Source organism: Neofelis nebulosa, chromosome 14 (assembly GCF_028018385.1).
Source record: "Neofelis nebulosa isolate mNeoNeb1 chromosome 14, mNeoNeb1.pri, whole genome shotgun sequence".
Taxonomy (NCBI): Eukaryota; Metazoa; Chordata; class Mammalia; order Carnivora; family Felidae; genus Neofelis; species Neofelis nebulosa.
Window position 1 is genome coordinate 74,565,037 of NC_080795.1, and position 25,963 is coordinate 74,590,999.

A 25,963-nucleotide genomic window follows, 5' to 3' on the forward strand; every position below is an offset into this window, starting at 1 on the left:
ACTTCAATATATTAGCGGCTCTTAAACTTGTTCTTTACCAGCAGATGTTTGGGGGAATGGATGTGAGTTAGTGATATATTCTTGGACAGAATCGTAAGTATTTCTGCAAAGCTTGAGGCCAGAGCTGTTAAAATGGAGAGACAGGCTCCTGTGATAATTAATAACTTTATTGAGCATATTTGGGGCCACAGAGCACCTCCCATATATTATTTCATAGATTGTTCACATTGCGTGGCACAGGGTCTTTGTATTATTTGCAATCTAGAGGTAAGAAGTCTGAGGCTTAGAGAGGTTTAGTGACTGGCTAAAGAACACACAGCCGAGAAGGAGCTGCATTAGAGGCTGGCACCTAAAATCTCGTCCTGTGTTTCCCCCAACTATGCAGCGGCTTCTCTAGAAACTTGCGACTCTTTCAGGGTCTTAAGGTGGAAGAGAAAAGAGCCCAGGCCTAGCATCAGAATGCTTCACTCTTGCATTCTTTATGGATAAAATCGGTATCATTAATTCTGTCTCCCAAAGGCTTGGACGGTTGGCATCACAGTAGGTGTACAGAATGTTCTGGAGTTCCCGAACTCCAGAAATCCAGGTTCCGCCTCGCCTTGCTAAGCTAGGGCAATGCCAAGAAAAAGCACGTCTGGGGATGCTTCACCTGCCCAGGGCGCCAGGTTGAAGAAGAGAGACGGGTGACGTGTTGCAAACATGAGCTGTGATGCCCCGGGCAGTTTTAAGAGAAGACAGAGGAGGTCATGTCCTATGTGGTATGATTCATAGAGTCCAGGAGAGATTTCCACTGCCCTCCTACAACACTGCCCCAATTCTGCATTCCTCAGTGCGAGTGCCAGGCCCCAGGGATTGGCCCCAAGCTATGTTTTCCTGTCTCCTTTTCTGCTGCGTTCCTGCCTGAGCCCTGCACTCCAGGCTCACCGGTAATCAACATTCCTAGAAAATGCCATGCCTTCTTCCACGTCTTTCCATCGCTGTTCATGGTCAGCTCTTCGCGGCCAGTATGTCCGCTTCTCCACCTAACGAGTCACTTCCTTCTTCGAGGCTTGGCTGAAACGGGGCCGCGAAGCCTTTTCTCCATCTCTTAAAGCAGAATGACTCTCGCTTTGGTGAAGAGACTTCTATTTGGCAATTTTTAGGAATCACTGCCTTGTCTTACCTACTGGTTAGTCTTCTAATGTATCTATTCCCATGCTGCTGTGACTGAGTGCTTAACTGGGAGCGTGAAATTTTCCTCTTAGAACTTCCTTAACACTCAGCACAGCCCTGGGCAGAAGAGGGTACCGAAGTGCAGGCCGAGTTCTGTTAAACTGGTGGAGGGGCCCAACCGCTGCGTTCTTCTGTTTTCACACAAACCTCCTCGTTCAAGCTCATTCTCCTCCGTTTCTCTTAATCAAAATGGACTGAGGGGCGCCTGGGTGGCTCAGTTGGGTAAGCGTCCGACTTTGGCTCAGGTTATGATCTCACAGTTTGTGGGTTTGAGCCCCGCATCGGGCTCTGTGCTGACAGCTCAGAGCCTGGAGCCTGCTTTAGATTCTGTGTCTCCCTCTCTCTCTGCCCTTCCCCCACTCATGCTCTGTCTCTCTCTCTCTGTCAAAAATAAATAAACATTAAAAAAAATTGAGCTATTCATGGGCTCCAGTGCTCTCATCTATATTTTGGAATAAGTTTATTGATTGTCTTTCAGTAGTCTTGATGGGAATGGGAAAGTACTTTCATGGAATTTTTCAGTTAATTAAAAAAATGTCTATGGTTTTATAATGTTAAATCTTGCATCCATGAATCAGGTTGCCACCCTTACCGCAACAGGATTTTTGTCTCCTTACGTCTTTTCGTAGAGTTTTGAACTTCTGTCCACAGAAGCATTGTGAAGTCATGGTGGGCAAGTCCCTACCTGTATTCTCGTTGGGTTGGTGTTGTGAACGGTGTCGTATTTTTTATTGTACTTCCCAGTGGTCAATCCTGGCATCGGGGAGTAGAGTTGGCTCTGAATTTGCTGAGCCTTCTTACCACTTCCATTGCTTGATCTGTTGGTTCCACTGGATTTTCTATGACATTATTTCATTATCTGTAAATGTAGGCAGGTTAACTTTGAACAAAAATGCTCAGCTGCTCTAGCGAAGAGACTCAACACTTAAGGACCTTAAATAATAAATATGTTTTCTTTTGTTTTGTTTTACTTTATCGTAGTATTTACCAAGGTGTCTCACGATCTCTCGGGACATGTGTTCCTTCTAGGTGTTTCTCTGCCATCTTGGGGCCTTGTTCCCATTGGCAGGGCCATGTCTGGGCAGCTCAGACATCCAGGCAGGGGCAGAGGGATGGGGGCCGCCGTGGCTGACTGTGGGAGGGGCGGGACCCCCCTCCCTTCCCCCACAGAGACCCCCTACGTGCAGCCCTGTGGCTGACTGGCTTTTCTTCTTCTTTGACATGATCTTTCTTGCTCCTGTTCATCTTTGACACATTCATCTGACCATTTAAACAAGGTTTTGCTCTGGATCTTGTTGATGACTATATCATTAGAACTTTCGTTTCACCCACATTTACCTTTGTCATCTTTTACTTGCTTCTTGTTTCCACGACAATCAGTTGTTCTTTTAGCTTCTCGGGTGGAAATCCAACCTCATTACTGTTCATTCTTTGTTTTCTGATCAGTGGATTTCAAGCAATAAATGTCCCTCCTACTATTGTATCACTTAAGCCCTGGGGAGTTTGAGAAGTAGGAACATGCCCTGTATTTCTCAGTCTTTTATTATTTCTTGTATTGTGTTCTTCTTAACCCAAGGGGATATCTCCTCTTTTTTCCCCCCTGTAAATGCTTGTTTAGATTTGTAAGATTTTTACCCATCCCTTTGCAAATCGATTTTTAATGTTGTTTCATTATTATCATGGAGCATGAGTCAGTGAAAGCCGACTCTGAAATTTATTAGGACTTCCTCTGTGACCTAATGTGCACCTCATTTGTTGATAGGAAAGTTGTATAGTGTTACCGAAACCAGCTATTTACCGATCTACTTATCTTTGCTTGATTGCTCAGTTTCTGAGAGTTGTGTGTTTAAACCTCCACATAAAATGATTCCTTTATCTATGTGTCCCTACAATAGTTGCCTAATATATTTGGAAACCGTATCGTTAGATTAACACAGGTTCAGTCACGATATCTTCCTAATGTATCATTCCTTTTGTAACGTCTCTCTTTGCCCTTAGACAATTTATTTTCGCCTTAAATTCCATTTTGCCTCAAAATTCAACACTTTCCCTTTGTTCATTTCTGTACGAAAAATTTTCCATCCCTTTATTTCAAGTTCTGCATTCTTTTGTTTTCACTATGTGTCAAGTAGGTAATACAACCCCAAAATTTTAAGTACATATGAATTTATTTATTTTAAGTTTATTTATTTATGTTGAGAGGGAGCGAGCAGGGGAGGGGCAGAGAGAGAGAGAGAGAGAGAGAGAGAGAGAGAATCCCGAGCAGGCTCCGCACCCCCAGCACAGAGCTTGACACGGGGCTCAAACCCACGAACCCATGAACCCATGAACCCATGAACCGTTAGATCATGACCTGAGCTGAAATCAAGAGTTGGACACTTAACCAGTTGAGCACACCCCACACCACCAGAATTTGAAAAATTTACTCTCTTCACAGTGACCATTATGCTCTTTAAAACACGAGGGTGAAACGATACCACTCCCCTAACTAGATGGTTCCATCGGCTTTGCATTTCTTCTAGAATAGACCCTAAACCCCTATGCTCCCATCCGGGGTTCTGCGGGACCCGCCTCCCTCCTAGCAGCCCTCCTCCCCACACTCCGGCTCACTCAGCGCAGTCACCCGGGACCTTCTTCCAGTTCCTTCCACATGTGTAGCCTTGCCCCTGCCTGCAAGGGGCACCTTGCTATCTCTGCTGCCTCCGGTTTTCCTCCTGGATATTTGCATGGCTGTTTGCTGTGCATCCTTCAGGCCTCGGCTCAAATGGGAGCATGGCCTTTCCTAACCATCCTTGTAAACGATCCCTTCCCCCCTCCCCCCCTTCCCCCTACCCCACGCCTACACACACTCTGTGCTGCTTTCTGCACTGCATTCCTCACGGTTAGGAAGTTTCTTGTTTATTGATGATCTCACTCTCTGTGATATCAGAGCCCTCATACTGGTTCTCACTGCTACAGCCCAATCGCCCAGAGCAGTATCTGGTATTTAATAGGTTTCAAAAAAAAAAAAAAATTTGTAGAAATAAATTCTTAGAAGAACAAAAAAGCAGAGATCTCGAAAGTGATTCGCAGAAGTAATGTAGTGAAGGCAGAATGTTCATAACAATCGCTAAGAAGTTGTTCTCTCCCCCGGCCCCCTGTGTCCACCTTCGAGTTTGATAAGACACCCTCAAAATTCACAAAATCCGGGTTTTTTTTAAGGCTGCACTTCCAGAGAAAGCTGAGCTGCTAACCAGCGTGTTTCCTCTTGATGTTCCTTCCTTTCCTCTCTCTCTGATGGCGAGTTTATTTGAACATTCAAAATCCAAAGAAGCTTCCAAAGGAACCACCCATCCACCTTGCCCAGGAAGCTCTCACCACATCCCAAGGGTTAAATATTTATTAGGTATATTTTAATCAGAAATAAATACATGATTTAGCAAAGTGTAATGCTTGCCACTTAGAAATACCTCTGAGTGCTCCCCTAAAGTTCCCAGCACACTAGTCACAACGGAAAACGACGCCTAAGACACCGTCCAAACATCTGGCGTTTGCAAGGTCCCCCTGCCTCGGGCTGGAAGTCAGCATCCACAGTGTTACATTCACTTCCCATACATCGGCTGGTCCCTTTGTAACAGCCTTTAGGGATTGTTGGGGAAACCGTAAATGTCTTCTTGTATAAACACACGAGAGTCTGATGATACAGAAAATCACATAAATGCATATACACATATCACTAGCACAGTGATCACAGATCTAAGGAATGCGTGTGGTGAACAGATTTCTCGTATCAGTCAGCGAGGGGTATCTCAGGCGCCCCTCCTCCCCCTGACCCCTTTGCAACAGGGGAGAATGAGTCACGGGTGTCTCTGCGGCCCCCTTCCTAACAGGATCCGGCTGGGCAGCCTAGAGATAAAGACTTCTCCTTTTCTAGAACTTTACTGTGCTTTCTCTCTCATCTCTTAAAATTAGTATGACAGCACTAAAGCCACTCTGACTCCCTTCTTTCCTGGAGCTCAGCAGTTTTATTCATGCGGCTGCCAGACCCTTTTTAGAATAAAATACTGGAGGAATTAATTCTTTAGAATTAATCAGTTTCCTTTTTTTTTTTTTTTCTCCGAAAAAGCCAATCATTCTCACCTACTCAATCCAGCTGAACTCATACTCTATGAAGAACAACTGAGACGTGAGCTCATGGGACACCCTTACCTGATCCGGTTTCCCCACCCCCGAGCCATGAGCTGATTTCCTTTTTATACTCCTGTTTCACGATATTGGTTTGTACACTTTTTTCCCTGTCTACACTGAGTGCCTCTGCTGATCCTTCCTTCCTTCCTTCTTCCCTTCCTTCCTTCCTTCCTTTCTCTGATGTGGGACCCAACACAGTGCCTCTTCAGGCAATCATGAGTGAATAATTGATGCATTATTACTGGTGAGAATCTCAGCGGGTCGGAGAAGCCCTTCCTGTGCTGCAGAACCATGGCTGGGGACACCATGAGTTTGCCCTGTTCCAGGGCTACCCTCACACTTCCCTGCAGGCGGTCTCCCTCTCTCCCACCTGCCCTCTGCAGAAGCAGGGAGGCCATCTGACTTCTGTACATGAGGCTCTGACACCAGGAGGCCAACAGGATCTCCTGCTTCAGGGATAATAGGGAAGATTAACGTGTTTAGTGTCACCGAATTCCCTTAAAAAGAGGGGAGCTGCATACCAACGGTCCGGTTATGGTTGGGTTAGAAAAGTTGAACGCAGGGGACCAACTTGCAAACCTAGACTGGCCAGGCCACGGCTTTCAGCTCATCTCCTTCTCAGACCTTCGTCATTGAGAAGTTATCTCTGAGGAGCTCAGAGTGTGACCATCTGGACAGTTTGTTCGAGGACAGTCTTGTGCCCTTTCTTGTAAGATAATGTCTTTATCTTTCCCACAAACACAATAAGCACACACGAATGCGCAGGGTCTTCTGAAGTGTTGCCAGATCACATCCTGATTCAGCGACGTTTCGCGACGTCTCAGTACTGATCAGACGCCAGGGAGGGGCTCCCTTGGTCGTGATGTGGCTAGAGAAGATGTGAGTTCAAGTCTCCAGGTGCCTTCTCGTGGCTTCTGGAAGGTGTGCGGTTCCCCAGGGACCAGGGACCCGGGCCTCTCTGCCAGATTCCAGGTGACGGTTCAAACCTCCGTTATTTGGGGCACACGCCACAGTGTCTGTTCTGAGGCTAGTCTTCAAAATATGGTGGCGAGAAGAGCGAGCTCTTCCTCTTACTGCCGCTGTATATCAAGGACATGCTTTTCTTCTTTCGGTCAAAGGACGTGCTGTCATCGCTGGTCAGGGACAGGTAGGAAGCGATGCTTTCCCGAAGGCCGTAACTGAAAAGGGACTCATCCACGCCAAGAGAGTTCCTGGCTCCCTCAGGGTCATCTTGCAGTCTGCGAGTAGGAAGGACGGTGGCAGAGGAAGGGAAAAAAGGGAGGGACATAGGACGACGGAGAACAAGAAAATGAGAGAAGAAAAAAAAGGGCTGGTTAACATTGCTCTAATTTATTGTTCTAATTCTGCTTCTTACATTTACATTTGTGGCTGTGCGATCTTGGAGAAATCACGTAACCTCTCTGAACCGCCATTTGCTTGGATGGCTACACCTCCCAACTGCAAGTTCGAATGAATATTTCTTTATGATATTTACAAGGAAGAGCAGTTTTGTTCATCTCCCAGGCAGTTCTGATCTCTGATTTTCCTTGAATTTGCCAGTGGAATGTCTGGATCGGTGTTTGATTAAGATAGCTCACCAATTCCCAACGACAGATATCCCTTAAAAGGTGATCGCTGCGAGGCCACAAGCTGGGTCTGCCTCCCAGGGGGCAGTGGGATTCTATGGGTGTGCACCTGCTTAGAGCACCCACCCTCAGCTTTCCACAGGGCTGGCTCTAGCTTGCCCTATTTTCAGCGGTGTGGCTCACACACTGGTCTGGGGTTCATACATTCATGTGGGACACACACACACACACAGAGACACCCCACCTGGCTACCCTTTTCCAGTCAAAGGTCTTCTGGCGCAAGGTGACAGGCGAGTCGGGGGCCCTCACTGCCGGGGCGGTCGTGCTCTGAGTGAGGCAGGGTGTGGTCAGCACACAGCAGAGACCGTCAGCCACCTCTGAGGAGAGAGGCAGACGCCTGGTCAGTGACTCCGGAATGCCCCAGCCAGCCTGGGATGCGGGCCCTGAGGGACCATCCAGTACAGTGCCCGAGTTGTTCACATGGGGAAACTGAGGCCAACATAGGAAAGAGGCGTGGCAGGGCGGAGAGTCACGGGCCCAGTTGAGTGTGTAAGAAATGCCAAGACGCCCTGAGTACGCCCTGAGTACGCATTGGGCTCAGCTGGGTGCAGGTGGGGCATTAAGATTAGGATCCAAAATCAACTCAGCTGGGGTTTGGATTTCAGCTTCGCCCTGTTAGCAAATCCCCTTGAACCTCTCCGAGCCTCAGTTTCCTTGACTGTATACTGAGAGGAACAGGCTAACAAGTGAGAACAGCTCAGGCATGGCTCCATCAACCGCATGGTGTCCGATGCCTGTCCCCGAAGCCTGCAGAATGGCGCGTCCTCCTGGCCAAGCAGCTCATCCGTGGGCAGGAAGTCAGGAAAATAAAAGACACGTGGAAAGAAGACAGGAAGGAAGGGGGAGAGAGTAGGAGGGAGGGGATGGGGGGGGATGGAGGGGAGGAAGTAAAAACAGAACAAAAAAAGAAAAGACGCAGGAATAAAGGAGGAAGAAGACAAAGATAAGGGCAAACAAGGGAAAGCAGAAAAGTGAAAAAAAATGAAGAGAAATCTCTCTTCCCTAGCCTGGATACGCATGCACAGAGGATGAGGAGGTGAGGGAGACTGAGCCAGACATAAAGGCTGGGGCCACCCAGTGCCAGTAGACGGCACCGGTGGGGGTGTGAGAGGTTAACCCTGAGGGCGAGCCGGAATCCGGGCCAAGACAAAAAGCGCTGAGGCTCCCAAGCACACGCAGCCCGAGCCGGCGCTGAGCTGGGCCTGAGCGCTTCATTTCAGCCAGCAGCACATCAGCTCTGAGCAGTCAGTATCCTTACACCCACTTCCAGAAGGAGGAAGCTGTGAACCCTGGGGTCAAGTCACTTGCTCAAGGTCACAGGAATGCGGTCGGAACCTGCCTCGTTGACTCAGAACCAGGCACTTGTTCCAAAGGCAACTCCTTACCTCTGCAGTGGAGGAGAGAGAAGTCCCACGTGCATCTGGGGTCTGGACACACCTTATTCTCTCCACTCTGCAGAAGTTTCCAGAATGCTCACTCCTCTCCCACCCTTGGGCTCCCAATGACTCTACTACATTCAAGGGTCCCCCTTTTCAGCCCTTCGTTTCCCTGGCCATATTTGGGAACTTGTGTCCTGCTCCATCTGCCCTCTCAGTCACCACCAGGCACCAGATCCTTTGGGGCCAGACATCTCACGCTCCTGGTTTTCTTTTTGGTCCTAACAACAATCTTCCAAGAGGCAGTGCAGTCCCCATTTTATAGATGAAGAAACCGAGGCTTCAAGATGTTAACACATTTACAAACAGCACCAGGTAATAAATATAAACATCGTGGAACACAACGGTGTCTTTTCAGACCCCTCGAGGCACAATCTTTTCTCATTCTGTGTCTCTAGATACACTCTGGTGGGAGGTCAACTTGGCCACATTGTTTCCACCGTGGGGCACCCAGGGGCACAGAAAGTATTTCAGCCATTTGCAGCAGTGGGCTGATGCGTGTGACAACATGGACCAATGCAGCGAGCAGGGGCACATTTCTGGAAGGCATTGCTCCTGTAACCAAAGCAAGCACCTTGAGCGCCCTCGCCCTGGAAACCTCGTGGGTCTCCCAGGGTGTAACATCGTTGCTGGGGCAGCCTCCTTTCCGTGTTTGCTTTTGTCTATGCAAAACTTATGGTCTCCCCACCTCTCGGATGATTGTTATTAAAAGCCAAATACCACAACCAACCTTTACTCATAATCAGTAAAAGTTGACCATCTCCAGGACTCCCTTCCTCTTTCATTTTTAGCTAAGCTGCTAGGTTTCCAGGTATCACAGAATTAACATTTGGTATCGGTTATTTTGAATCTGCCCCGCTGCGGGCTGTGATGGACACATTACATTATTGCAGGTCACCCACTGTATGAGCAGTCATCGCACCCACCTGCAAGGGAACTGTTTCCATCCACCTTCCATGGCCCGGGAGAGGTGGAGTCTCTGCCCAAGGTCTCACAGTGCCCAGATTGCAGCTTGGGCCAGTGTCTCCCAAGAGGCCATTCTCCTCCATGCCCCGCCTTCTCCTCCATGCCCTGCCCTTCCCCATGCCCCGCCTTCTCCATGCCTCGCCCATCTCCTCCATGCCCCACCCTTCTACATGCCCCACCTTCCCCATGCCCCACCTTCTCCATGCCCCGCCCTTCTCCTCCATGCCCTGTCCTTCTCCATGCCCCACCTTGTCCCGCATGCCCCACCTTCTCCCCCCTGCCCAGCCTTCTCCTCCATGCCCCGCCCTTCTCCATGCCCCACCTTCTCCATGCCCCGCCTTCTCCCCCATGCCCCGCCTTCTCCTTATGCCCTGCCCTTCTCCATGCCCCACCTTCTCTTCCATGCCCCACCCTTCTCCATGCCCCACCTTCTCCATGCCCCACCTTCTCTGTGCCCTGCTCTTCTCCATGCCCCACCCTTCTCCATACCTCACCCTTCTCCTCCATGCCCCGCCCTTCTCCATGCCCTGCCCTTCTCACTGGTCTTGTGTGATAACCCAGGCCTTGTGGGCTCCTCTAACCTTGAAATGCCCTTCAAGACCCACAGCCTACAGAATGCTAGCAAAGATACCCAGGGGTGTGAGGTCCGGAACCCAGATGTGGGAACATGCATACGGAGTGAGGGTAACTTCTTTCTTCCTCCCTCCGATAGGCCGGGGAAGGGGGGAGGAGGAGGAGGAGACGTCCTGGCTGAAGAACAGAGCGGCAGCCCGCTTATGGGTCAGTCCCTCTCCTCAGTGCTTTCCCCGCGCTCCCGCCGATGATTTGTCACCACATCCCAAGGAGCAGGGACGTTACATGGAGAAGAAAATGAGGTGCGGAGGTGAGCAACCAGCCCAGGCTGCCCAGAAGATCTGGGATGTGAACACGGAGGTTCTGGAGAGAACTTTTTAGCATTTCTCCCTTTCCTGTGTAAAATGTCACCTCCTGGCATTCTGGCCTTTCACAGTCTACCTCTGAACTCTTCTGACTACTCTTACCCGTCACCTCCATCAAAACCTGTCCCGCTTCTGCCATCGTGGAGGGGATGCTCCCCATCCTGGCCAGCGTGGAACACTAGGACCTCTCTCCTGGGCCCGGGAAGCATGTCCGAACGAACAAAGCTCAGCCCTGCTTTGAAGAGCTTTCTGGGAAACCCACACTAGGACACTGTTCACTGGGTCCCAAGGCAGAATGACCCAGGTCTAGGGGATCGCCGAAGGCAGGCGGGCAGTCCTGTAAAGACATATCGAAGGAGGTGGCTTCCTATTGGTTTGAAGGCTGAGGAAGATTTGGCCAGACAGAAAGAGGGAGCAAAGCACCGGGGGCCCGTAAACATGTGGTCCACTTCAGGAAGTGCCAGCTGTCTGTGGTTGCAAATATTGGGGCAGGCTAATTCTCTTCATCTGCAGGTAGAAGGAAGGTGGGGTTGAGATTAGCTGCGTTTTACTCACGCAGCATTCACAGGCAGCCTGTTTTAGTGTGAAATTGACGGTCTGCATTAACAAGAACAGAGGGCGTTGAGAAAGCGGGGTGACAGCCAAGTCAATCACCTGGCAGGTATCGGTGACCCGTGCACATCCTAGACACAGGCACCGCAGGGCAGTTAGCAAAAGGGGGGGCTTCCCTGATCCGTCCCGACGGGGTGTTTCTTACCAGAATAGTGATTCACCAGGTCCTCCAGGCACTGGAAGGTGAGCCTCGGGGAGATGTAATACCAGTTGTTCGGAAGGCGGAAGATGCGATAATGCTTCACCTGCCTGTGTCTCACCGAGAGGGAATAAAAACCTGCCGGAAAGGGAGGACAGGTCAGAGACGTCCCACGTGTCCCCGCTGAGGGCGATCCGCCGAAGAGCCCCCCACCACGGTGGCGGAGAGACTTTCTCAACCTTGTGACACAGCAAGAATACCTGGACGTGCAGTCCCGGATTTGGAGGAGCAGACGCCAGAACCCCACCTTTGGGGACGTAGCTCACTGTGCAGAGACCACGGGAGCCTGCTCCTTTAGCAGCCACACTGCAAACAGGTTTTCAGGGGCACCTGCTTAGTCTTTGTGAGGTTAGCATTCGGGGTGCTCCCACGCCCTTTTCTGGAAATTACACGATCAGAGCTGGGTTGTGCCCTGCAGGTCAGGATCCGTAGCTGTTCTCAAGTCCTTCCCAGGCGCACAGCGTTTCCCTCCCTGTCCCATCAAGGCGAGAATGTCATACCACTTCCCGGTCCCTACTCCCTCTTGGTTCTGCCTTATGCTCGGCTTTCTCAGAAATTTGGAATAAGCGGCATTTAAGACTTTTTTTGGGTAGTCTTAAGAAATAATGTAAAACGTGCTGTTTTTCCTTAAGTGTGGGTTCGTGAAGTAGAACTTTGGGTGAGCGCCTTCACCTCTCTTTGCCTTGATTTCCCCAACTGGAAAGACTCGGGCCTAGGTCATGTTTGAGAGTCCCTTCTGCTCCGTCTTCTGGGTCTCAGGAGTGAAAATGTTCATGACGCAGTGAGAGAAGGAGGTTACTAGCATCTACTGAGTTTTTGCTGTCCGTACATGCTGCTTGGGGGCTAAGCTATTTCCAAACAATACTCTCTGTTGGTTTTTAGAAAGATTGGGATGTGTCGCCGCCCGATATTTTTTATAGATGGAGAAATGAGGCTCAGAGCCCCTAAGCGCTATGGCCAGAGGCACGCGGCCTGGAAACGGCAGCTCCGGGGTCTGACCCTTGTCCTGAACGGGCTTCCTCGAACATTCGGATGGGCGTTCCTCTCTTTGCCCCAGGTCTGCCCTCTGAAGCCCAACATGTGTCTTCCTGTAACGAAGACAGGAACTAGAAATATGGTGAGTGGGTCAAAGGTGGCAGGTGGAAAATGATCAGAACTTTGCATACCCAGCCCCCACCCCCACCCCAGCCCCAGCCCGGGCTCGGCTGAAGGTCTACCTGATAAAGTCTTTATTTTTAGATCAACCCTGGCACCCCAAACTGGACTCTTCCCTCCCTTGGCCATGCCTGCTTACAAGTTCCATGTGAGTCTGGGTCTCCTGCCTCCGGGGACCGCCAGGACATGCACAGGAAGTTTGGTCTCTGCTTTTTGATCTTGTTTTCCCCCAGCACCCTCGAGGTTTTGAGACAAAAGTTGTTCTTGATTTTTTTTTTTTTTTTTTTTTTTTATCACGTGTATATGGTCCATGCTTCTCTAAAGTCAGGCTGATGCTCATTTTAGTGAAAGGTCCCAGCACCAAGCCGTGCTGGCCCTTCATAGGTACGTGGAAAATAGTCTCAGATACCGCGTTTTCTCTTCTTTGATTGTGACTATACAAGAAGCAGGCTAAGAACCTGTGAACTTGTCTTCTGTCTTTAAAAAGGTGTTATTTTTAGTATAGGGAAGCCCTAGCTGTTAAGTGTTTTGTTCCTGTGAGTTAAAGTGCTTACTACCTCCCGGACTCCGTGCTAAGCACCTTCCTAGTGTTAATCCCACATTATAGGAAAGGGTTAGCGAGACAGGTGCCTTCTCAGGAATTCTTACGGCCAAAACTGGAGCTCAGAGCCCGTCTCTGAACCATGACAAAGAACGCCGCTATTTTGTTTCCACTGAATTTCTTTTGTTTTAAATGCTTATTTCTTTATGTTGAGAGAGAGAGGGAGGGGCAGAGAGAGAGAGAGAGAGAGAGAGAGAGGAAGAGGGGGAGAGTGAATCCCAGGCGGGCTTCATGCTGTCATGGATCCATGTCTCATGGTTCATGAGATCGTGACCTGAGCCGAAACCAAGAGTCAGATGCTTAACTGACTGAGCCACCCAGGCACCCCTTGCTGAATTTCTTAACGTGTGGGCCGTAAGGAAGTTGTAACAGTAACGATCATAGCGAGTGTGTGTGAGTAAGCATCTGCCTGTCCTGATTCTCTAAGCTCATCGGAGGGCACAGTGCGAACCAGTATGGAAGGTCTTCTGTGTAGCAAGATTATTTCTGAGTGGCACCGCCGAGGAGAATGCTGCCATGGCAGAAGTAAATGCCCCGCTCAAGGCCCAGAGCTTGAGACCACAGGCCAGGCCCAGGTGGAAGCCTGCTCGCTCTGGCCTGGGGCTGCCTACCCCCTTGTTGGCTTTCCTTCCCCGGCGATGGGGACATTTCCCAGCGGGACTGAGTCTGGCAGGTGGCCCCTCCGGGCCAGGTTTCGGCCACCTGCCTCTAGGCTTCCCAACGCTGACACCGATGCTGACGCTGGCCTCCCCAGGGGCTGTGTGGGCTGCAGGGAGCTCAGCCCCATCGGACGAGCTTGCGTGCGCCCTGGTAGGCGGGAAGATGAGCCGGGCCCCGAGTCAGCCGGGAACAAAACGTGCCCCTCTCAGCCCTCACGTGGCAAGAGGAGTCGGAGGTGCCTCACCTTTTTTGGTCTCACTCTCTCGGATCATGAAGGAGCCCATCTTCGTGTCCGGCAGCAACAGAAGTTCCTCTGCCTTGTCCCTGCCCAGCCCTTCAAACAGCCATCTGTGGAGGAGAAAGACGGCATGAGGGTCCTGAGCACGCCCCCTCCCGCCGCCCGCCACACAGGCAGGTGGTACCAAAATTAAGAGCAAGGTCAAGTTCATACAAAACTGTTGGGATTGAAAAGAGGAGGGCGATGGACTCTTTGTTCATTCTTTCCTTTCTTCCTTCCTTCATACTTTTATTTTTTTTAACGTTTGTTCAGTTATTTTGAGGAGAGACAGAACAAGCGGGGGAGGGTCAGAGAGAAAGGAAGAGAGAATCCCAAGCAGTCTCTGCACTGTTAGCGCAGAACCCGATGTGGGGCTCGAACCCACGAGCTCTGAGATCATGACCTGAGCCGAAATCAGGAGTCGGGTGCTTAACCGACGGAGCCACCCAGGCACCCCCATTCATACTTTTAATCTTTCACATAAAATTCCCGAGTGCCTACTGCACACCAGGTATTACACTGGACAATGAGGGCACAAGACAATGAGGGTCTTTCTCATCCTGTTCTCGAATGCCAGCTGGACTGGGCCCGGTCTGTATCATATAACATACAAGCATTCCCAAACGTGATAAGGTACCTGTCCCTTGTACCGTAATGACCCTGCCCCTCCCTCACCACCCCACGAGGGCAGGGACCCTGCCTGTTTTGGCTTTGTCTTTGTGTCCTCATTATCGAGCCTGGTTTGTATTTGTGAGTGTATAAGTGGGCACAAGAAAGGAAGAAAGATGCCTAATCCCACCAATTTCACCAGGCCCCCCCCCACACCTCGCCAGGCATTCATTACATTTCCCTGCTGCCTTCCCTCGTCCAACATGTTTTAAACGAAGTTGTCATCGCACTCCTGTGCATTGACGTGGGTTTCTTGCTTTTTTTTTTTTTTTTTGCTCACCAGTAAAAAATTGTAAAAATCTAAAAAATAAAGCAGTTGTAGCACTGTGATCCGGCTTTCCAACGGAATGTTCAAGAGCCAGTGCTCTTGAATACGCATGGAAGAAGAAAATGCTTTGTTAGCACTTGGCCAGGGCGAACTGAGAAACAGTTACACATCCTTTTTAACAGTTTCCGTATTTGAGGGAGTGAACCTTGGCTTATTTAATCCCCAGGTCTGAATTAGCGCTTGCTGGGACATATTCACTATGTTGTCTCCTGTGGCATCCCCAGGCCACGCAGACGGGTTGCTGGAGCTCTGTGGCTGGGAGAAGACCACAGCCTGATAATCGGATGCCGTTTATTTATGTCCTGGCCTCCGAGGACGATCTGTGAAGATCCTGATTCGGCCTGATGTTTCAACTGCCCCCTTAGTTTTGCACCATGCATGGTGTATGTTAATTATTTTAGTGTCTTGACAGACATTCATCCTCCCAAATCCTTAGGTGAAAGTCCACTCACAAGAACGAATACACTAAAATCCACAGCGATAGCCACGTATGGATACTAATTATGGGCATGTTAAGCGCGTGAAATCTGATCCTCATCTGAACCCCCTAAGACAGGTAGCTTTGTCTCCCCTTCACTGATGAGGATGCTGAGGGTCAGAGTGAGCAAGTAATTGGTCCAAGTTACCCGACGTCCGCAAGTGGTAAAGCTAAAATCGCAAGGCAGTTTCCTGGGACATCACATTCCATAGCCATTCTGTAGCGCCTCTCTCCCGGTTCTGTATGTTCAAGACATTTATTGCCTCTGCCAGTTGGAAGCTTCCTAGGGCCGCGATCACATCTTACTCAGCTGGGTTCTTCAGCACCCGAGCCTCTGCCAGCACACATCTTCAGCGTGCGGGTGATGATCCAGGTTTGCTAAATGAATCAATGGGTCAGTGGACGCACGGCTGACGTGGGGGAGTTTACGTGACTGACTCTTTCAGAACGTGGCTGCCAAAGCAGCTACTGCCCCACTTCTGCTCCCCTCCGTCATCCTAAGCTCAGAAATGGCATCTGGTACTTATCCTCAAAATCCATAATCCTGCGATTAAATGCATGGGGTTGCATTGTTCTTCAGAATATTCAAGCCGTTATCTCTGCTTCACCAGGTGAGCATGGAAAGCGGTTATTTCTGGTTCCCTCCAAAAAAAAAAAAAAATGATGCTTTCTTCCTTCCTTCCTTCCTTCCTGGATGCCAAGGTCTGGCCTTGGTAGCTTGACAAAGGAGGTGACTGGCTCCAGGAGGCAAAGTAACTTTTCCCTGGGTCTCGTGGGAGACTCCTACCCCGGAAGTCAGTCGCTGAGCCAGGCACACTCCAGCCCAGGAGTGCTGGCCTCCAAAGCCACCTGTCGTGCTGCAAGGCCTCCTTGCCCAACCGCAGGGGAAAGCCCGGGCTTTCCATGCCTGATGGTTTAGAGTTTCTCCTTTTCTGCTTGACTTCGCCATTTGCCAGGTTGGGTACGTTAAGCATTTCGGGCCGTAAGCGTTCTCTGTGTTCTGGATGGTATTTGATAAGAACACAGCTAATACGTACCGAGCACTTACTGTAATGCCAGGCATCCTTCCAAGAGTGATCCACGTACGACCCGACCTCACTGTCCTAACAGCCCTGCACTTTGGTCTTCTTGTACATTACTGTCCCTGTCGTTCTGTATTACGATGTCTATCTGACAGGTGAGGGAAGGAATCCGAGCCATAAAGTGTTGAGGAGCTTGCCCACTGTCACACAGCCAGTAAGTGACGGGGGCAGGATTGCTGCCCAGACAGGCTCACTTTTCAGAGCTGCGTCCCTTTGATCACAGTCTCTGAATGTTGATTGCTACGTGTCAGGAACACAGCGTTGGAGCTGAAAGGTTCAGCTCCCTTCATCTTTACTGATGGGAAAGCTGAGTCTCAGATAGGGCCTGGGGTTCGCCAAGGTCACACCCTTCCTTGTGGACTGAGCCAGAGTAAGAGTGAGCCTCTTGAAACTTCCTTTCTGCCGTGTGCCCTCACACACCACTAGCATAAATATTGGGCGTTATTGATGCTATTTCAGAAATGTACTCACCCATGGTAAACTCTGGCTACACATATTCCAGGAATATAACTCTCTCGGCCAGTGCTAAGGGAAATGGCTTTCCACCAGCCCCCTTCACTGTAAGAACAAGAACAGATAGGAAAGGGTGGACAGGTGAGTTGCAAAGCAAAGGAATGAGCGGGGTAACCAGATTGAACCTGGGGCACATGGGGCCGTTTCTTTTTTAAGACCCATTGTTGATCGTGTTGACCTCAATTTCTCCATAGGGAAATAACAGTTTTTAAGTATGTCCCTTATTCCAGGCTAACCAGGAATGCTTCTCATGCTTTGGCACTGAGCCATCTTTTGGGGACCCACAGGTGATATGCCAGAATTGGAGGCTTTTAAAAATAACTTTACTATGTAGAATTATACCCTGAGATGGAACCAAGATAGTTTAGTTTGTCTGTGTCAATGAGAATCCAAATAAAAAGGTTTTAGAGCCCCCTATTTGTTCTGTGGCCCATTTTGAGTCACGGAGAGGCAACACGATGGGAGACAATACTTTCTGTTTATCATCAGACATTTTCTTAGACCCGTGGGTCCTCCTGTCTGAGCCCGAACTGCACCAGTCTATAATACCAATGCTGCATGGTGGGAGATGAGGCCAATGTGAGAAACAGACATTGGATCACAAAGGGTCACAAAAGCCACGTTAAGGAATTTGAAGTTTATCCACCAGGCAATGGGGAGCCATTGAAGGTTTTAGAGCACTGGCAGCATTAAGGATTAAGCGCTAAGATCTTCTGTGTGGGCCAGTTTCTTCACCTCATGATTGGAGCAGGGCCCAAGTGGAACTGGACGACTATAGCTAAGATCCAATGATCCCCATTCAGATAGCGCTCCCCCCCCCCTTTTTTTAAAAATATTTTTTAATGTTTATTTTTGAGAGAAAGAGTGAGAGAGAGGGACAGAGTGCAAGTGGGGAGGGGCAGAGAGAGAGGGAGACACAGAATCTGAAGCAGGCTCCGGGCTCTGAGCTGTCAGCACAGAGCCTGATACGGGGCTCGAACTCACAAACCGTGAGAGCCAAGGTCGGACACTTAACTGACCGAGCCACCCAGGTGCCCCAGTGCTCCCTGTTTTTAAGGGATTGTGAAACATTTGGAAAGCCAACTCACTCAGAAATCACGCGTAATTTCTCCCCTCGGCGGAATATGGGGGGGCTGATGTCAGGGGATGGGTAATCACTCAGCACGGCCAGGAAGTCACCGTCCGGTCCTGGGGAAACAAAGGCAAGGGATGTTCTTCTCCACAGGGAACCGAAAGGCAACCCCGGGAAGGGGAGGACTGAGATGAGTTCCTCCCGGGGACTTCTCAGCTGGAGATCATGATTTGCCTTGGAATAGCAGTTTAAAAAACATTTTTTTTTAATGTTTATTATTTTTGAGAGAGAGAGAGAGAGCCAGAGAGCAAGCAGGGAAGGGGCAGAGACAGAGGGAAGCACAGAATCGGAAGCAGGCTCCAGGCTCTGAGCTGGCAGCACCGAGCCCTTCGCGGGGCTTGAACTCTCAGACTGTGAGATCATGACCTGAGCTGAAGTTGTCCGCTTCCCCGACTGAGCCACCCAGGTGCCCTGGAACAGCAGTTTATAGCAGGCCCTCCTCCCTTCAGGGATGGTGGCACAGGGAGCTTGAAGGAACCCCAAGGTCGGTGACCTCCTCCCATTCACAAGCCTGCCTTGGCCCTGCAGTTCTCCTCTGAGAAGGAGGGGATCCAGAGGTCCTGGGGCTGAAGTCACAAGATCTGGCTTCAGGCTTTAGTCATTGTGTCTACCGATCCAAGTGATCTCGGACAAGTCCCCGAACACCTGTGAGCCTCCATTCCCCATCTTTAAAGTGGGGCTACGAATACCTCAATCCGGGGTCCGCACGAGCTTAGGCAAAAGTCTGTAGCAGCACCTCATGAATGATAAGGGGCTATAAAAGCATCTTTACCCTTCCTGGGGCTTGTAGGTCCCCATCTGTCACATGTGGGGGCGGGGTATGTCACAGCTGGGCTACATGAGTTCCGAGGACCCACCGGGACCCAAGACTCTAACTCGGAAGGTCCACCAAGCGCTTCCTCCTTGTAGAATACCAGGCACCGTGTTGGGGATCTATTTAATAGGGACTTTGGGGCGGGGGTGGGAGGAAAAAGTAAGTGCCTTTCATCATCTGTCCCTTGAAAGTAATTCTGGCGAAGGTTTGAAAAGAAAGGCATGCTGTGTGGTTCACGCGAGCGCTGCTTCCCGTGGGCTGGAGAGGCGATGATGCACTTTGGGGCACTTTGGGGCTGGTTCCCAGCCTTAACAGGTTTGCCGTAATCCAGGCGCATCAGACGCGGGGTAATATCAGGGTACATTTTGGGGCAAGTATTGTGCCTTCCACACGGGTGAATTCACCTGTTGGGCTTATCACTCCATCTGCCGGCTGGGCACCTGAACGCGAAATTCTGGGCAAGTCTTACCACGTATTCTTCCATTCTGCAATTGTTTACTGAGCACCTAACCGTGGGCAAGCTCACATTCTAGAGAATACATAAACAATCCTGGGAGGGGTCTTCGCCTGCCCTCATCACCCCAGGAAAATCTGGAGAAATCCCGGCACTCGGGCATGGCAGGCTGGGTGACCCCAATCGGCCACTTTCTGGGATCCCGCCCCCCCCGCCCCCCCCCCCCCCTGCTGGGACCTCTAGACTTTGTCCCTTAGAGATCTAGATCTGGGACTCTCCAGCTCACAAGTGCCAGGACAGACGAAGCCGAAAGACGGCTTTGGTATAGTAGAATGAGTAACAATGACTCAGAAGCCAGATGTCAGCGTGGAACGGCACATTCAGACGTACCGCTCGCTTGGGGAAGCTGAGCTACATGCAATAAAGCAGATAAAAGCAAGCGTTTTGGGGCACGAAATGGAAACCAAAAGTGATTCGTGGTGGCCACAGTCACCAAAAAGAGGCCAGGTCTCTGACCTGAGAAGGAGCAGTGCCCGGCCAGGGAATAGCCGACCCTGAGCCTGTGGGGACACCTCCCTCACATACGTCCTGCTTTGCCGAAGGAAAACGGGATCTTTCCTTTGTGTCGCCTGCCCCCGGCTCGACAGCAGGAGGTAGTGCCTCTGTCAGGCTTGAAGCCGGGAGTCCTGAGATCTGATAAGGGGTGCATCCAGACTCATGGGGTGCATGACACTCATGCAAATTGGGAACTCCTCCTTGAGAAAAGGAACAGAAAAGAAATTGCGAAGACAAGATCGTGCACGTGCACGGTCCCTAGGAAGCTTCTGTGCCTTTGAGGAAGGACCTAGCACAGAGGATTTGTTCAGCTTCCCGACCTTGCCACTCTGAGTGCCCGTGCGCCCTTTCCCTCTTGGGCCTGCATCAGTCTGGAAAACGAGGCGTTGGAAAATGTCTTCACGATGGAAACCTGGGCTGATGGCCCCAAACATGAAGGGGGGCCACTTAACGTGTGTCTCCACTGCCTCTAAGAGCAGTGTGATGAGCCGTCCCGTTCTTCTCAATTTGCCAGGATGCCCCGTCCTCAGAGGCTGTGACCAGGCTGTGCCCTCTGCCAGGAAAGCGCCTGGTCTCCGCTTTGTCATCCCTCCCACCCCCAGGAGGTTTGCCTGGTGCTCCTGCTGTGACCCCCACCCCCCACCCAGGACCCTAGGCTCTTCCTTTGAGGCCCAAGTTGTGTTCTGGGGTTTGCATGACTCTGGGGGACTGAGTGTGAACTCTAGGAGGAGCTGTCTTGCAGCCCCGCCCCCCCCCCCCCCCCCCGCACCCACTGCCCCGGTCTCGGATGCTCAGGGTGGGTTTGAGGGATGAAGGCGAGGAGACGCCCTTGTGCTACTAGGCTCTTAAAAGCTGCCTTGTGCTGCGTAAAGTGGTCCAAGAGAAGGAAACCTGTTTTGTGGCAGCCGCGTGGTGGGTGGGCGGTCATCACAGAACCAGCCCCTTGTGCAAAAAAAGTGTTGGAAGGAAAGGCCCAGCATTTGTTCTCCGTGATAATCACAGAACCTTGACGTAGACCGCACGTCTCCACGGGGGCTGGGCCTTTGATGTCTGGATTCTCGACTAAGACCGTGAAACAGAACAACCGTCTTTCCTTACTTTAAAAACAGAAACAGAAACACAATCCCATTGTAACAACATTGGCTCAATAGTGGAAAGAGGCTTCAGGGGCTGGAGAGTTTCAATTGCACAACAACAGCGTTGAGTTTCCTGTGGAATTTCCGAAACGATGATGTTTTTATAGCTGTAACACTTAAACGTGGCTGAGAAAACCTTGCTCTGGGCCTTTGCTTAAAGGTAATGGCCTTGCTGTGGGCCTTTGCAAGGGATTTTAGGTCCGTCCCTATCAGCTGTCTCACCAGCACCGGGAAAACCACACAAGTTCAGTCTGCACTTCCGCGGGAAGGGCAGGCGTTCTTTGTAAAGTTTATTTATTTATTTTGAGAGAGAGAGAGAGAACGGGCAAGCAGGGGAGGAACAGAGAGAGAGGGAGAGAGTCCCAAGCAGGCTTCATGCTGTCAGCGCGGAGCCTGGCATGGGGCTCGATCTCGCGAACTGTGAGATCGTGACCCGAGCCAAGATCAAGAGTCGGACGCTTAACCGTCTGAGCCACCCAGGTGCCCCAGGAAGGCAGTCATTCTAAACAAGGTCCGGTGCCAGGACCCCATGGACATCTTCCCTGAGCTTGGGAAAGTAAGAAAGTCAAATTTGCTCAGAAAGCTCAAACATACTGTCAGGTCCTCCTGGAGCCCCAGGTTTGAAGGAGAGCTGAGCACTAGAATGAAGTCAGATAAGTGATTGATACCAAAGAGAGGCGTGGATAGGATTACTGAAGGTTTAAGATAAGGAAACAGAGTGAAAAATATGTGATGTGCATAAAGGAGAAATCCAGAGAGACTTTCAGAAGAGAGAACGGGCTTTGGAATCAGTCAGACCTGCCTTAACTTCCACCCCCACCACGTAATTGTTCTGCGATTTGGGGGAAAGATTTATTTTTAACCAATCTGAGCTTGACTTCTTCATGTATAAAAATGGGAAATATCGAAATCTACCCCGTGTGATTGGGTTTGGATTCATGACGCTCCTGTCCCAACGAGAAGCTGCTGATACAGTGTTTATGGGGTGGGATTATCATTACATAATCCAAGACCAATTTCGGCCAATAGTGCCCTAAAGTTTGAAAAGCCTCTAAGATGTGTGAATTTGAAAATATTCTATTCTTCCAAAAACAAACTCCATGTGGTGAGAACAGAAGATGAAATGCGGAAGACCAAATATTTACTGATACCGATATTGAGTCAGACTGAAGAAATTATACCGAAGTGTAAAATGGGAAGTGAATCCAAAAAAGGAGAGAGAACCAGGCGAACTTACTAGCCACTTGGCCAAAGGAGAAGAGGCTTTTTTTTTTTTTTTGCATTATTATTCCTTGTCATATCATTACCATTTCTTTTTAAATGCTAAAAACCTTTCCGAAGATTCCATTTATAGTTCTAGCAAAACCAGCCTTTCATTACTTCCAATGCTCCACACAACCCTAGGGAAAATGAAGAAACAAATGCCAGGGGAGTTTTAGTAACGTGTGCAGGGGAGGGCATGAGGGTTGTCAGGCTCCTGGTCATGTCCCTAAGCCACATAGCCCTCCTCGGCGTGTAATTACCAGGCTGTCCCCAGTTAACGCTTGCTCCTTGACAGGTTGGGACAAAGGCTGGCTCTAAATGAGGCTTCCGAGTTGGCACCAGCCGCGGAGTGCAGTTGGTTGGCAAAGAGCTAAACAGCCCAGTGCTTTCAGATTCTGGTTTTGTATGTGCCTTGAATCATGCCCAAATCCATGGCCTCTGGGGAGTCAAAGCAGGCCTTACTTTTAGCATCTTTTCCGGGACACGCACACACACACACACACACACACACACACACACACACAAAATGAACCAATCAGACAGGGCTGGGCACATTGGTCCCATAGAAGGTCTACCAAGTTCTGTTGATTACCACGAACCCCAGGGTGTACCTGTGGGTCCCGTATTATGGGCTGAAAATGAGACACAGCGGCCCACCTGTTCTTTCCTGTCCAAAGCCTTGGCTTCCCCATCTATGAGAGGGGGCGGATGGGGACTGATTAGATCCCGAGGCTCCCAGATGGCACAGCGAGGCGAAGGCACTCGCTTGGGAACCCACAATAGCGAGCTGAGTGCCCGGTCTCAAAACCCAGTAACCTAGCAGCAGAGGGTACAGACCCTGCTCTTGGCCACCTGTTCTTCTGTTTATGCTCCTGAACACCACCTGCACCACAATTAACAGCGTTTTTGTGTGCATTTGCTTTAAAAAATCTTTGGTCCCATTTTACGCAACATGAAATCATGGTTTGACGGACCAGGTATATTTTGTGTGGTATCCATGACATGTACAGAAGCTGTATATTCAGTGTAAACGTTGGACCTAGAACCATCTTATGGGCCAGAAGTGGGATGAGTAAGACCCTGGTTGATCTAGTCGAAGACCTGATGCAGGTTCCCTTACGGGGCACTGGACTGCCTGTGAATTCATCTGGTGGCCGTCCTCCCTCAGCCTAGAGAGGGCCCATCGCCTCCCAGAACACGTGAGCTTCTTGGAATTCCGTTGTCCGTAGGCATATGATGTGGGGGTGAAGGGACGGACTCTAGATTCAGACCCCCTGTTTCAGATCCCAGCTGTGTGGCCTCCCGACAAGTAATTGAACCTTCCCGTGCCTCGGTTTCCCCAGCTGCAAAGTGGAGGTGATAATAGCGATCACTTCCTGCAGCTGTTGTGGGGAGGAAGCGTGGACGTGTGTCAAACAGTTGGAATCGTGTCTGGCGTGTCACAGGCACTGAGTCACTCCAGTTGTCCCCCATTTAGAAGTGAGACCAGAGAGACACTAAGGGGACAGACTGACTCCTCTCATCTCTCATTGTGTGTTAAGAGTCGGGGGCAGGACTAAACGCTGGGTCCCATGATGCAAGCTTTCAGCCTAAGCCGGGGGTGGGGAGAGGAGTGGGGGGCGGCTTGTAAGAAGTTCCTCGGGTTGTTCCTTCCCGCTATCGTCGAATTCTGACGAGCACATCAGGGGCGGGGCCCAGCGATCTGCACTTCGGACAACTTTGCAGGGGATCTGATGCAGGTGGTCTGAGAATCATTCACTGAGAAGTGCCAGGCTGGGTCTGAGACTTCCCTGCCCCCTGCCTCTTCCTCCCCAGGGCCCCTCCCGTCAGCTCTTTCCATGGGGCAGCACCCATGATGCTATGTAAATGCACTGCTTAGCGCGATTTCTATCCTTGCCTGGAAAAGGGGTCTGAATGGTGTCTGGGTTTACATTACTACCTCTTGTTTCAGGTCAGGGTGATACAAGGTGAGGAGGGGAAAGAATAAAAAGGTAGGGTGTGGGAAAAAGTCTAAAAATTCTCTTTAAGGTAGAGATACGCTACTTCCCCGCTACCTGGGAGTCCCCTAGGCCCTTCTCAATTCTGTGCTGCCTGTGTCTGGCACAGAGCAAGAGTCTGAACTGTGGAGAGAATCGTAGAGAAAGTGAGTTCTTTGGGATGATTCGGAAATAAGTCCTGGAACCCCCAGTTCAACCACTTTAAAACCTTTGGGGGGGCGTGCCCATTTAGACATAGCCTAGTGCAATCAGATAACCCCAAGTGGGGTTAAAAAGAGTGACTCCCCCCACATTTAGCGGGTGGCTACCTTGTGCTGTGATTGCTGTGAGGAGGGGAGGTTCTGACCTCCACTTGAGAGCTCAGCCCTGCCTTCTGGGAGGCTAAGTGCCTTACCCAAGGTCATACGGCTTCCGGGGGCAGTGCCAGAAGCTCAGCAAGGCCGTTTGTCTCTGAGACCTGCCCCATTTCCATGGGTTTTGTGATATTAGTCTCTGGGAACTAGAGTAACCGGGAATGTTCTGGAAGGCTTAGTTAGGAGAAGACGGATGGGCAAAGCCACATTGCAAGGCATCCACAGTCCTGGCTTGGGGACGAAAGAGCTCTTGAAAGCTCACAAAACTCGTCTGCCTCGCGGTTCACAGATAGGCCCCCTGCTGATCCGTGTAGGGCCTGGGGCTTTGGGTGTTTTTAATTCTCCTCCACTCGGGCTAACGACAGGGGAAGCTCCACTTGTGTGTTGGCCTAACGCCATCAGCTCCCCACACTACTTCCTGGGCATTTGAGCCTCACTAAATGAGTAAGCACGAGTGTTAGCTGAGTAGATGCCCTGTGCCATGAAAACCCCAACTCTTTACATCATTTGACTAGAAACTGATAAATAACAGCATGAACTACAACCACTTTCTTCTCCCTTCTTCAAGTGGATGTCAGAAGAAAAAAAAAAAAAAAAGAGGAAATCAAGTTAGGACCGATCACACGGGAAAGTTTTCAGGGGTGGGGGACGAAAAGCCAGCCGCTAACGCTTGATGTGGGAGCCTGGATCACGAACGGGGTCCCACCTGGGGAATTCTCTTAACCAGGGGGCGGAGGGCCGGGGAGACCCCTCCACCTCCTTTTGCGAGGTGCCCTCCCACCCACACAGTGGAAAAAAGAGAAACTTACTTCGTGAGAATTTGCATTTAAAAAATAAGGGCAAATGAGCAAGCCCTTGGAGGCCCGTGTTTTCACGGGGTTTGCTCAAGCATGCCACCCCCCCTGCCCCAGTGTGAGAGGTTAGCGTGACAAAATGGCTTCGGTGGGTGGGTGCATGGCCCCTGGGCCGGCCTGGGCCCTGGGAATTATAGTGTCCGCTTTCCACAAGGAGCCGTGGCCGGAGGGGAGGCTGTGACTTGAGGTGGTTTGGAGAAGGTGGGAGAAGGGCCCAAGCTGTCCCCTGGTGGCAGCTGACTCGGCCGCTTTGTGTAACGGCAGCCAGTTCAGAGCTGTGCACAGGAGATAAAGGGGCCCAGGGTGCACACCAGCTGCCCCGCCCCATCACATGGAAATCTCCTTTGTCCAGAAGAACATTCTTTCTTAGGTTTAAGGAAGGGGGGTGACCGGGCTGGGACAGACAACCACCAGTGCTGCCCGGCATCTGACTGGAGGGGAGGGCCGGGCAGCAGGGTCTCTGGAC

General features: G+C 50.6%; 2 protein-coding genes across 9 annotated transcripts in view; one reads left to right on the forward strand and one right to left on the reverse strand.

The window, feature by feature from the left end:
* The window catches only part of TG (thyroglobulin), a 253,848-nt gene that overhangs the window by 152,101 nt on the left and 75,784 nt on the right, over positions 1 to 25,963 (forward strand). The window lies entirely within an intron of this gene.
* SLA (Src like adaptor) overlaps positions 4,574 to 25,963 on the reverse strand; it is an 89,070-nt gene continuing 67,680 nt past the window's right edge. For 6 of the 8 annotated variants that reach the window (XM_058699133.1, XM_058699132.1, XM_058699130.1 and 3 more), the window contains 6 exons: positions 18,028 to 18,127; positions 16,898 to 16,984; positions 13,837 to 13,940; positions 11,123 to 11,254; positions 7,210 to 7,342; positions 4,574 to 6,617 (listed from right to left, as the gene is read on the reverse strand). In XM_058699133.1, coding sequence (XP_058555116.1) covers positions 6,407 to 6,617; positions 7,210 to 7,342; positions 11,123 to 11,254; positions 13,837 to 13,940; positions 16,898 to 16,984; positions 18,028 to 18,127 — 767 coding nt within the window. In that variant the 3' untranslated portion in view covers positions 4,574 to 6,406. The remainder of the gene's footprint in view (positions 6,618 to 7,209; positions 7,343 to 11,122; positions 11,255 to 13,836; positions 13,941 to 16,897; positions 16,985 to 18,027; positions 18,128 to 25,963) is intronic. The other 2 variants (XM_058699136.1, XM_058699137.1) reach the window with 1 other exon arrangement.